The sequence below is a fragment of the Benincasa hispida genome, chromosome 1, assembly GCF_009727055.1.
Source record: "Benincasa hispida cultivar B227 chromosome 1, ASM972705v1, whole genome shotgun sequence".
Lineage (NCBI taxonomy): Eukaryota > Viridiplantae > Streptophyta > Magnoliopsida > Cucurbitales > Cucurbitaceae > Benincasa > Benincasa hispida.
The window spans coordinates 23,410,993-23,422,722 of NC_052349.1; the positions used below are offsets into that span (position 1 = coordinate 23,410,993).

The 11,730-nt window shown below is 36.3% G+C and overlaps 1 protein-coding gene across 2 annotated transcripts; it reads right to left on the reverse strand.

Annotated features, from left to right (window-relative positions):
* Positions 1–568: 568 nt before the first annotated feature.
* LOC120067197 (probable transcription factor PosF21) lies at positions 569–11,214 on the reverse strand. 2 transcript variants are annotated; one of them, XM_039018688.1, is made up of 5 exons: positions 10,860–11,214; positions 9,869–10,559; positions 8,899–9,031; positions 8,633–8,717; positions 569–1,255 (listed from the first exon to the last, which is right to left on the reverse strand). In XM_039018688.1, exons 2-5 carry the CDS (start codon positions 10,543–10,545, stop codon positions 909–911), a joined length of 1,242 nt encoding a protein of 413 aa, XP_038874616.1. In that variant the 5' UTR covers positions 10,546–10,559; positions 10,860–11,214; the 3' UTR covers positions 569–908. The 2 variants fall into 2 exon arrangements, with proteins under 2 accessions (XP_038874616.1, XP_038874628.1); XM_039018700.1 differs by having other exon boundaries at positions 9,869–11,214.
* Between the last annotated feature and the right edge of the window lie 516 nt (positions 11,215–11,730).

Below are 11,730 nucleotides of genomic sequence, written 5' to 3' on the forward strand. Positions count from 1 at the left end.
AAATCTAGGGGGCATACTGGAAACAAACATCAAAGTTCATTAGTATTTCATGTTTTTTAATAACAAAAAAAAAAAAAAAAAAAAAAAAAAAAAAAGGAACACTAATGGGGGTTATCACACAGTTCTGAACTTTTAACATTAAATGCATATTTTAGCTTTTAAGTCTGAAGGATCTAACTTGCAATTTCACAAACTTAAATGCCATTTTCCATGATCATGATCGATTCTCAATCAGGTGATTGATTTCCTCTCTAAAGCCACAATTCGCTTGAAGGCCAAATCCAAGAAATTGAGGACCACGAAAAAAGGCAAACAGCAAAGAATCAGTTTCATTCTTCTCATGTGAGAAGGGAAGAAGCAAGAGCTAAATAAAAAGAAATCCTCATAAACAATTTAATTTCACTTGCCCATTTCCAACACATACCGAACACTTCGATACATAGTTACCGTTACACACATATTCAACACTTGTTAAACATAAGCTTGTTGACTTCAAATTTCAAATTTCTAATGGTTGTCATACTATAATTAGCATATTTTGTCTGTCCTAGATATAAAAGAAAACATGTCATCATATTCATATCTCATATCCATATCCGTGCTTTCAAATAAGTAATGACAAAATAGGAATAACATCAGCAACTGTAATATCCACAAACTAATAACAAATCATCTACCACTTTGTTGTCTACAGATAATGAACTTCAAAAAGACAAATGAGCATGGCTTGAGGGAACGACCGTGCGTTTGGAAAGCAAAATGTATGCATGCCTACAGGAAGGGTAATGTGCTATCTAAGTATTGAATGAAACTAAAATTGACTTCTAACAATAATGTTCTCGGACAATGAGCCATATCATTTCTTTACAAAATAATCTATTCTCGACGTACTTGGTCATGAAGATCTTTCAACCAGTGCTAGGTGGCTTCGTGTCCGATGCAGAGTCTTTTGAGCTTTGAGGAGATATGGATCCTTTCATTCTGATGTCTCCAGCCTGTTGTTGCTGAAGCTGATGCAGCTGCTGGTACTGAAAATGCTGTTGCTGTTGCTGTTGCTGTTGCTGTTGGGATTGTATTTGAAGTTGCTGAAACTGCTGTGCAGTTAACAAAGTATGCACTGCTTGATTGTTTGGAGGATAGAATTGTTGGCTGGCTCCAAAGGAAGCAAAGTTTGTAATTGATCTACCGTTTGGCATTGCTTGGCCAGTCAGGACTTTCAAATGCTGAATTTCTTCTTTCAGTGCTTCATTTAAAGCTGTCAAAAGAGAAAAACTGCTAAAGATGACCCCACAAGAGATACCTTCTGGTAAGGTGCTTCAATTATAGACATACTTAAATATAAGAGTCAAAATTCAACTTTTATCAACTTTTACCATAAGAGGCATTTAGGCCCTTGACTGGAGTTAATAAGTCTAGGGTTGATATGTTGGAGTTAGTAAGTTTGTGTTTGGGATGTGAAGTTGTCCAATTGAGTTCCTCAATAATTATGAAAAGTAGATTAAGAAAGTAAAATGGAGTTACTGGGTCAATGAGATAAAGAGGAAGATGGAGTTCCTTGGTAAATGTGAAAAGTATAAAAAATGGGAAGATGGAGTTATTCGATAAATATGCAAGTTCAGTGGTGTTTACAATTGAAGTTGGGTTGTTTATAGCAAGTTAATAAGTTGGTAGGCCAAATGGCCCCCTAAGTTCTTTATTTCATTTAACGCAATAGTATAATTGAATAAGGGTTAAAATTTCCACGCCTTAGCATATGTTAGATTCACCCTCCAACCAGTGAAAAGCAATGCATGTAAAATCTCTCTCCAAACCCACCTCAATGAATGTCAAGCACCCACAATCAATGCACGAAATTGAGTCCAATCAAATCAATACTCAAGATTGACTATTGAATGCATATCAAATTACACTCATTATTGGAATCCTCGGCTTTTTGGGCCCCCATTATTGAAAACGTCCAGAAAAGGCCAACACTCATGGGGACACTATGTGGCCAGCTGGTTGTCCCTCATACAAGCTACTTGAACTAATCTCTCCATTTATCATTCATCACTCTTTCCCATTCCTGTCAGTTGCGCTACATCTATTGAAAGACTCTTTCGGAATTTTGTGGAAGGGTACTAAAGAAAAGGGAGGACCCAACAATCTTAGATGTGACAAAGTTAAGCTTCCGATTGACGAGGGAGGCTTGGGGATTAAAGATATCAAGCAGAAAATTAACTCTCTATTGGTTAAATGGATCTGGAGATTTCATATGGAGGAAGGATGTCATTGTGACAATATTTGGCTCCTCCCACTTTGATCTTAAGCCGGGCATCACATCTTAAGCAACTCCAAAGGTCCTTGGAGGTATGTATATATACAAGCTGCAAAGCACCTCATCTGCACCAACATCTCTTGCAAGGTTGGGAAGGCATCTTTACTAGTTTTCAGTCTGACTCTTGGTTTAAAGGACAGCTACCCCTAACGCATTTGCAATTTCTCAAATGGCAAATGGATCTACAGCTGATATGTGGGACCCCTATATAGTAGATGGCTGTATTTTCTTTCCTAGGAGAAATCTGAAGGATGAAGAAATCGCTGAATGGGCCACCCTCACACATGCCCTTAATTCTACCTTCCTCACTGCCCGGTCTGATGTATTGGAGAAAATGGGATTTTTACAGCAAAATCGCTCCCTAACTTTTTGGCCTCCAAGAATGATGTGAGCTGGAAACATTTATACCAATCATCTGGGCTGGTAAATACCCTAAAAAGGTGAAGTTTTGCATATCTAATTATACATATGCATTCTTTGGATCCTGGTTTTTGGGCTTTCTTTCTTATACAGTGCTCCTTTATGTGAATCTTTGCTGCATTGTTAAGGGGCCCCCTGTTTTTGTTGTATCTTTCCATACAATTTGGTCGTACATCTTCTGATATTCTCTTTTGCTTGTATCTTTATCGGTTGTATTTCCTCTCATTTGGGCATCTTTTGCTTATGGTTGTTCTTTCCATACTGTACTCTTTGGATTTTTCATTTATCAATGAAATGTTTCTTATAAAAAAAACATATGCATTCTTATGATTTCTATGGATGGATAAAAATCAAAATCACAATATTGAAGAAAAATAAAATTGATAGACTATGCCACTGTCTAAAGCTTAAGGAAAGGAAAAGACTCAAAGCCACCCTTTAACCTCTTAAAGACATTTGTTAATATTTAAAAACAATGCGTCTCCTCAGTTCTCTCTAAACCCTCTTTAACCTGATGAAACCACAAAAATTGAAGAAATACACCAAACACAAACCAACATATCCATTGTCAATAACGTGTTCAATGGAAATAACTTCTTACCATAAAAGAGAGCAATGAAAATTGCTTTGAGAGCCAGGGACAAACTTGGTTTTGTCAATGATAAAAAGGAAAAACCCAATGAAGATGCTGCAGATTTTGATTCATGGCAAAAGCAAGATTGCATGGTCATGGCCTGGATCTTAAGATCCATTTTAAAGGACATATCAGACAGCTTTCTCTACACCAACAGCTCAAATGAATTATATGGAAAGAGCTTGAGGAGAGAGATGATGAGGATAAAGGTTCTGTCAAGTTCCAACGAGGTGATCAAACTGTGGTCACTTATTACATAAAGAATCAAGAGACTTTGGGATAAATTGACAGCCATAGCACCTATTAACTTACTGTTCTTGTAGTAAATGTACTTGTGGTATAGCAAAGGAATTTGCTGCTATGAAAAACTCGAACAAAGTCTTAATGGGATTGAATAATTCTTTTGACAGAATCAGGGGATAGATTCTTTCTATGGATCCGTTGCCAACAATCAACGAGGCCTATGTCATGGTCTTCTCTGATGAAAAACAAAAAGGAGTTTACTTGGGGACTCAAAGTCAAAGCTATAATGATGCTGCCTTGAATGTTCGTGTGACTGCTGACAAGAGAAACAACAAAGATGGTGGAAAGCAAAGGGAGATCCAAGTAAGTTTTGTACTTTTTGCAAAGATACTGTACATTTGAAAGATGTTGCTTTAAGATCATTGGATATCCTGACTGGTACAAAGGACCAAAGGATAATCCTAACCTGAGATGAAGCCATGGAACAAAGTAATAGCGGGTAAGGGAAAGCAATAAATTTGCAGGCCAAGCATCAGCTACTGATGACTAATCTAAACAGTCCATTTGATGAGGATTCAGAAAGCAATCTTAGCCTTGATAGTCTTGGAAGGATGATGAACACTATGCAACAAGAAATGCAAAAGTTGATGAGGGAGCATATATACCAACTTTGCTCACACTGCATTTGCAAATTTTTCAGGTACTAATTCTTTCCCTGATAATGAATGGATTGTTGATACTGGAGCAAGCAATCATATGACTCCCTGCTTTGAAACCCTGATAAAACCTCAAAATCTTGAAAAACCAAGTCCTACCTACCCAACAATGCCTCTGTCTATGTTACGGCACAGGATCAGTACAATTGCATGATAACCTTGGTTTGAAGAAAGTGTTATCCATACCTAAGTTTAGGTCTAACTTGCTATTTGTTAGTAAGATGACTAAGGATAGTAACATGAGAGTAATCTTTTACCCTCTGTATGTCTATTTCAAGACCAAAAGAATAGGTTCATAGCCATTGGGAGACTTAATTAGGGCTTATACAAGATTGATGGAAACAGTTTTGAAGTTACTGAGGAAAAAATACAGGAACTTTCTGGGAATAACATGATTATGGATAGACAGTTTCAAACTCTGTTTTCTGGAAATGTTAGAAACTTTGAATGTAATGAGAGTGATGCTTTGTTATGACATGCTCGAATGGCACATTGTTCTTTTAGTCATCTTGCTCATACTAAGGAATTAAACATTCAGACTCCTAAGAATTATGTTTGTATTGTTTGTCCTATGTCCACACAGTGTAGATTAACTTTCCCAAAAATAATTATAAAAATTGATAAACCTTTTGACCTGATACACATTGATTTATGGGGTCCTTACAAAGTCAAATCACAATTGTTGATGACTTCATTGGGTATACATGAACTTATTTGCTCCATGAAAAAACTCGGGTCCACAAAACTCTCAAAGAATTCTTTGTTCTCATCAATACTCAGTTTCACATATAAAAGTGCTTAGAAGTGATAATGGGATTGAGTTCGTGAACCATGAAATGAATTCTCTCTTGAGAAACAATGGAACTCATCAAAGGAGTAATCCACATACTCCACAGCAAAATGAAATTGCAGAGAGAAAACACAAGCATCTACTGGACTTAGCAAGAGATCTCACATGCCTCTCTTTCTATTTGATTTTGGGGTGAATGCATCCTGACAGCTACTTATTTGATCAACCTCATACCCTCTAGAATCTTAAACTGGAAAGTTACCTATACAAAACTTTTTAATAAACCACCTCCTTATGGTTCCCTCAAAGTTTTTGGGTGCTTGAGCTATGCAACCAATCCTTTAACCCTACGGCACATAGGTGTGTTTTTCTAGGATATCCAATCGGATAAAAGGGATATAAACTGTATGAGCTTGACAAGAGAGTCATGTTGACCAGTAGAGATGTCGTGTTTCATGAGAATGTTTTTCCATTTTCTTTAAAGGATAATGAAAGAGAGAATTTTCCAAATTATTTGCCTGTTAATATGATAGATACCTTAGCATCTGAACATTCTAACACTGATCATGAGCCATTCTTTGACTCACCTAGATTGAAAGCAGTTTTACATTGTCTCTAACGTAAATGTTGATTCTGACAATTATGGAATTGATCATGTATATACTGACCTTGCACCCTCAAGTAGATTCCCTAGAAGACAAACTCAACTTCCATCTCACTAATGACTTTGTTCTTTCCTCTCAAACACCAATCAGACCAAACACATCACTTCTTGCCCTCAATTATGAATTCAATCACTCATACCATGTCTTTATGGCCAAAGTTGACACTGATGCTTAACCTGCATCCTTCCACAAGGCTCAGAATGATCCCAAGTGAATAGTAGCAATGAATCAAAAGATTGAAGCCCTTGGAAAAAACCAAACCTTGGAGTTAACATCACTGCCCAAAGGTAAAAAAGGCTATAGGCTCTAAGTGGGTCTTTAAAATTAAAAGAAATGTTGTAGATGAAGTTGAGAGGTACAAAGCTAGATTAGTAGCTAAAGGCTACAACCAGAAAGGAGGAGAGGACTACACAAAAATCTTTTCTTCAGTTGTGAAGCTTGTGAGAATCTTAATTGTTATTGCAACTGTTTAGCAGTGGTCCATCTTTCAGCTTGATATTAACAATGTCTTCCTACATGGGCACATTCAGGAAGAACTTTACATGAAGTCACCCCAGGCTACACCAACGCTGCTCCCAATCAAGTTTGCAAACTCAAAAGATCCCTCTCTAGATTGAAGCAGGCCTCTCAACAATGAAACAATGAATTGACTCGTGTTAACATCCTATGGATTCTCTCGAAGTCTCAATGACAATTGCCTTTTCGCAAAACATGTTGATGGCATCCAGCTTTACCTTCTGGTGTATGTAGATGATCTCCTTATAACTGGGAATTCAATTGAAGAAATTAACAAGTTCAAGAAGTTCCTAATTTAGGCCTTTTCTGTCAAAGATTTGGAACTGACCAAATACTTTCTTGGCCTTAAAATAGCAAGATCTCTCTCAGGAACATTTATAACTCAAAAGAAATATGTCAAAGATATGCTTCATGACATGAACTTACAAGATGCTAAAGTTGTCAGCACTCCTCTATCCTTTGGATTGCGTGGACTAAATTTGATCATTAGAAACTTGAGAAACCTGAACAATATAGGAGACTGATTGGGAAATTGTTGTATTTAAACATGACCAAGCCATATATTAGCCACAGTGTGCAGCAACTTAGTTTATGGACAATCCTTACCTTTCACATTGGAATGCAACCATTCATTTGTTAAAAAACCTAAAAGCATGCAGCAACGAAGGCCTCTTCTATCCTACAGATTCTAACACAAATATCAAAGCTTCTGTGATGCTAACTGGCTACTCGTCCAAATTCAAGAAAGTCCTTAATAAGGTATTGTGTTCTACTTGGAAGCTCATTAATTTTTTGGGGGGAAAAAAAAAAAAGCAACTATTTCTAAGTCATTTGCAAAAGCAGAATACCAAAGCATTACACTACTGTATTAGAACTGCAGTGGATAACTTCCATCCTTCAAAACTTACACTTGAACTACTCTCTTCCAATACAGCTCTTTTGTGACAAGACTGCAATTCACATAGCCTCCAACCCTGTCCTTCATGAAAGAATAAAATATCTTGATATTGATTGCCATATAGTAAGAAACAAGCTCAAAGAAGGGTTTATCTCTACCCTTTGCCACTTTCTCACAGCGACTTGCAGACCTATTTACAATTGAGCTTGTCCAAGCTTCATCTCGAAGCATGGTTTTGATTCCATGCTTACACCATCTCCAACTGGAGGGAGGATATAGGAAATACAACAAGAATATTTAAGAATATTTATTCATTCTATTTATTTTGATTGCTCTGTTTATAGTTTGTTTTCTCATTATGGTTAGGCCTGGTTAGGCCTCCTTTATTCTTTCCTTATAGCAGTTTATTTTTTAGTTTCTCATTGTTGTTTTATAAGGAACCATCCTCTTTGTAACTTATAATTATCTATTGTGAAAATATGTTTTGATTGAAACCCTATCCTAATGTTCCTCACTTCAATCAAGACCTAATAAATAATTACAAGAAGACTTCGTCACTAATGTCTATTGAGAGAAAAACCTAGCAAGGGACCAACCATCACTATATCCCTTCCCACTCCTCTAAAGATTCTATTGTTCATCTCCCCAAATCACACATCTCAACTTGCCACAAGAACCTTTCCTTCTCCCAAAAGAGCAAGATGAATAAAAAACTTCTCAATCATCTCACTGAAAAGTGAAATCTCTATGTCGAGTTAATTGGAAGCTACACGCAGGACAACTCCTATTCATTAACTATTTAAATATTAAATTAGAAGCACCATTTACCACTCCTATCTAATAACCTCCCCAAGTGAACCCCAAGAAAAATTATAAGACCAATTGAATCTCATCCTCCCACTTTGCCATTCACCAAATAAGAAGTTGGCACCTTCATGCTTAAAGAGGCCTTCCTTCTCCGGAAGTCTATCAATCAATTCCCTACAACTATGTCCACATTCGCTAATTGCATCATCTCACTGCTAGACACATTCTTAAGGTGATACATGTAACCCAAGCATGCCTCCAGACCACCTCATTTATTTTCTTCTCTCAACAAGACACCGTATCTTGCAATCATGAAAGATCTACGTAATAATGCATCATTTGATCAACTTTTCTTTGTATTTAACTCTAATGCATGTCCAACTGAACCATTCCATTACCAAGCCCTGATGGACCTGATACTGCAAAAGCTCTTATGGAGCAGTATGAAGAGTTTGAGACTAGAAAGCAACTTTGGACGTCTGCAAAATGTCTAAAACATTTCTTCAAACATATGCATTTGCAACAATAATTACAAAGTAGAGAGATCAGATACAAAATTAAAAGAAGGCAAATATATATGCGGCAATCGCCTAAAAAAATACAATCACAGAGAAGGAGGCCCTTACCGTCTTGCAGGTGAACTTGCTGTTCCATTGTCTGCAACCGCAGCTTTAGTTCACTGTTCTCAGCAGTGATACCATTTGCATCTCTCTGGTCGTAAGAAGACAATAAAAAATGATATCATTCCACAAGTGAAATGAGGATAAAATAGACCGTGGGACTCTAAATGAATTTTTTGATAGAAATAAGTATAAAAAACATAAAAGAAGAATCAAAAAATTTGCACACAAAGACATGAAACTATGAGCACAACAATAATATGCCATTCAACCTGTAATAGGGTTAACTGAGTAGACAAAGAAGTTGCCTCTGTTTGCAATGTTTGAACTTTCCGTTCAAGCTCAGCAATGTACCGCATCTTTCTTTCCTTTGACCGTGCAGCTGACTGTCTGTTTGCCCATATCCTATACATAGGACAACAGAAAAAATTACAAACAAAACTAAAAGACATGGAAAACAAATATGAACCTCTTTTCAGTCTCAAACATGAAAAGATAGGAAGAAACTCGCTTTAGCATGGAGAGGAAAACATCATACAGAAAATCAAGCTCCAGGACCTTAAGATAACAGAGCATGCATAGAAACATGATCTATGATCAAATATAGTCAGATTTTCTAAGCTAAAGTCACTGCTTGACACAAGATTGTGTTCCGTTTTTTTTTCAAGCAGAAAATCATCAATATCTTGATATTTTCTAGATCGTGATAATAGACAAAGTTAATTCCATTAATAGTGAAATTACCAGGATATGCATAATACCGTACAAAGACTATACAATGCCCAAAAAAAAATAATACCTAATCATCCTAATACAAGCGAACTTTCATTTAATAAAAAACAATACTGTACCGATAAGAGGAAGCCCCCCTGGAGTCTATCACATTTTGATTCAAACATCGTAAACATACACACACACAAACGAAGGCAAGTAATCACCACAATGAAGAAACCATGAAACTAATAATAGTAGTTTTTAAGCTAAACTAACATGTTCTCCAACATTGACAAGAAACAATTGCACACCATCATATAGTCCTCACAATTAAGTTAAAATATGGAACTAAGTTGCATTACATACCTAAAATGAAGAACAAAGATGATTCTGACTAGAAAATGGGCAAACATAGCAGCATGCAGAATCTATTCTGGATACATCATACAAGAATACGCCAAGAAAAGTAAACAATCGGTTTCTTCACACCTTCAAACAAAAACGAAAGGAGTTCTGAAGGAAATATACCTTTTTGCACGTTTAGGGTCAATCAACGCAAGCTCAGCAAGCTTTGCAGCTGACATGGCTTTCTTGGTATCAGCTGCAGAGGCTTCTTCAGACCCAGAGACAAGCATCTCAGGTTTAATGTTTGTCAAGCCGTCCATGGACTGGCTATGCTGATGTCTAACTCTCGGCCTCTCCTTCAAACCAACAGCAATATCATCTGTAGAAGTTGCTGCAGCTTCTACAAGAGGGGAGGATGAATCACCCACTTGAGTTGCAGAAGTAGCAGTCGAGGAATTGAATTTATCCATGTCAAGGTACATTGACAACAAATCTTCCTCAGTATCATCAGAAAGAGAAGGCCCATCAGCCCCACCAATGATGCCAAGATCACTATCGAAACAAATATCATCTGGGAGGGTCAGGATCTCTGAATGGGCACGCCTATGACCAACATTTCGCCGAGGATTTTCAGGCATCCGACTAATATCATTGCTAAACCGAGTGGAATCGGTAGACATTCCACGGCCAGATTGACCCCAATCAGAATTAGTACTCGGAGCCAATGGAGGGAATGACATTGAAGACGAGGTTGCTTCAGATTTTCCATTGAAACTAGTTTCAGCAGATGAAAACCCCGTGTAACGACTTGATTGGTGCATAAATCCTCCCCCATGGCATTGGGGCTTTTCCTTGTCCATCAGCTAAAAACACGCTTATAAAGCAACCAAATAACAAAGAAACTCAAAAGTGTCAGATTCTTCTTCCTTTCAAAGCAACAAGCAGATTGAATCAAACCCCAAAACTCGTGCACATTACGAATCAGGTGACTGAAATCAACAGAACGAAGAAACAGAACGAGAGCGTAGATTGCAGAAAACCAAACTATAACCAGAGATCTGAATGAATCATCAATGTATACAACATGGGTCGAGAAAATTAAAACCACCCCGAAGAACAGTGATCAAAACCCAGAAGGAAACAGGAAAAGGAAAAAGTGTACAAAAAGACTTACAGAATGTAATCAAACTACACAACAAAGAAATCCCAAGTCAGAAATTCTTCATAGCTCCGAAATGGGTGTTGAAGAAATCGAATTAAAAGCCCTCAGAACAAACACACATTACGAATCAAGTGGAGGAAATGGAAGGAGGAAGAAGAAGAACACAACAGGGGAGGCGTCGATTGCAAGAAGAGAACCCAAAAACAAAGAAACAGAAATCGAAATCGTCGATGAATTTCAAAAATGGGTCTGAAAAACAGGACAGTGAAGGAGCAGAGGAAAGAGAATTGAGAGAGATGATGACGACTTTTGAGACAGCTGTAGAGAGGGAATCGGGTCCGAATTTACGCCATCGACCAAAAGTAAATGGTAAGGGTTTACATTTTCCAACAGAATAAAAAGATAATTGTCCGCTTGTTTGTTTGTTTTCCTTTTTTTTTTTTATTTTTTATAATTAAATGCAATATAAGAGTTTTTTTTTTTTTTTTTTAAGGTGGATAGAAGTGATAAAAAAATATTAAATATTACTATTTTGTAGAGAGAATTTCCAATATTTTTCTATTTTAAAAATTCTCTTTTTTTTTAATTGATTTTAGATTTAATTTCTATTTTTTCTATTTTTAATTCACTCTCTAAATTTAAAAAGTATTATAATTTTATCTTTAAATTTTAAATTTTATTTCAATTTAATCTATTAATTTCAAGATTTTCATTTTTAACATTGATTTATCGATAAATATTCATTTTCAATATTTGATGTTAATGTCTATTGATTGATTTAAAATAATTGTGAGATAAAAATGTAATTTTAATTTCAATGAAAATGATAAATTTAATTATAATTATTTTAAATTAACTAATAGACATTCTTGCTTAATCTAAA

Coding starts and splice junctions, on each gene's coding strand:
- LOC120067197 (XM_039018688.1), bottom strand. CDS start 10,545: ATGGACAAGGAAAAGCCCCAATGCCATGGGGGAGGATTTATGCACCAA. Junction 9,032..9,868: donor GACCCTAAACGTGCAAAAAG/GTATATTTCCTT, acceptor TCCTATGTATAG/GATATGGGCAAACAGACAGT. Junction 1,256..8,632: donor GCAAGTTCACCTGCAAGACG/GTAAGGGCCTCC, acceptor CTCTTTTGACAG/CTTTAAATGAAGCACTGAAA.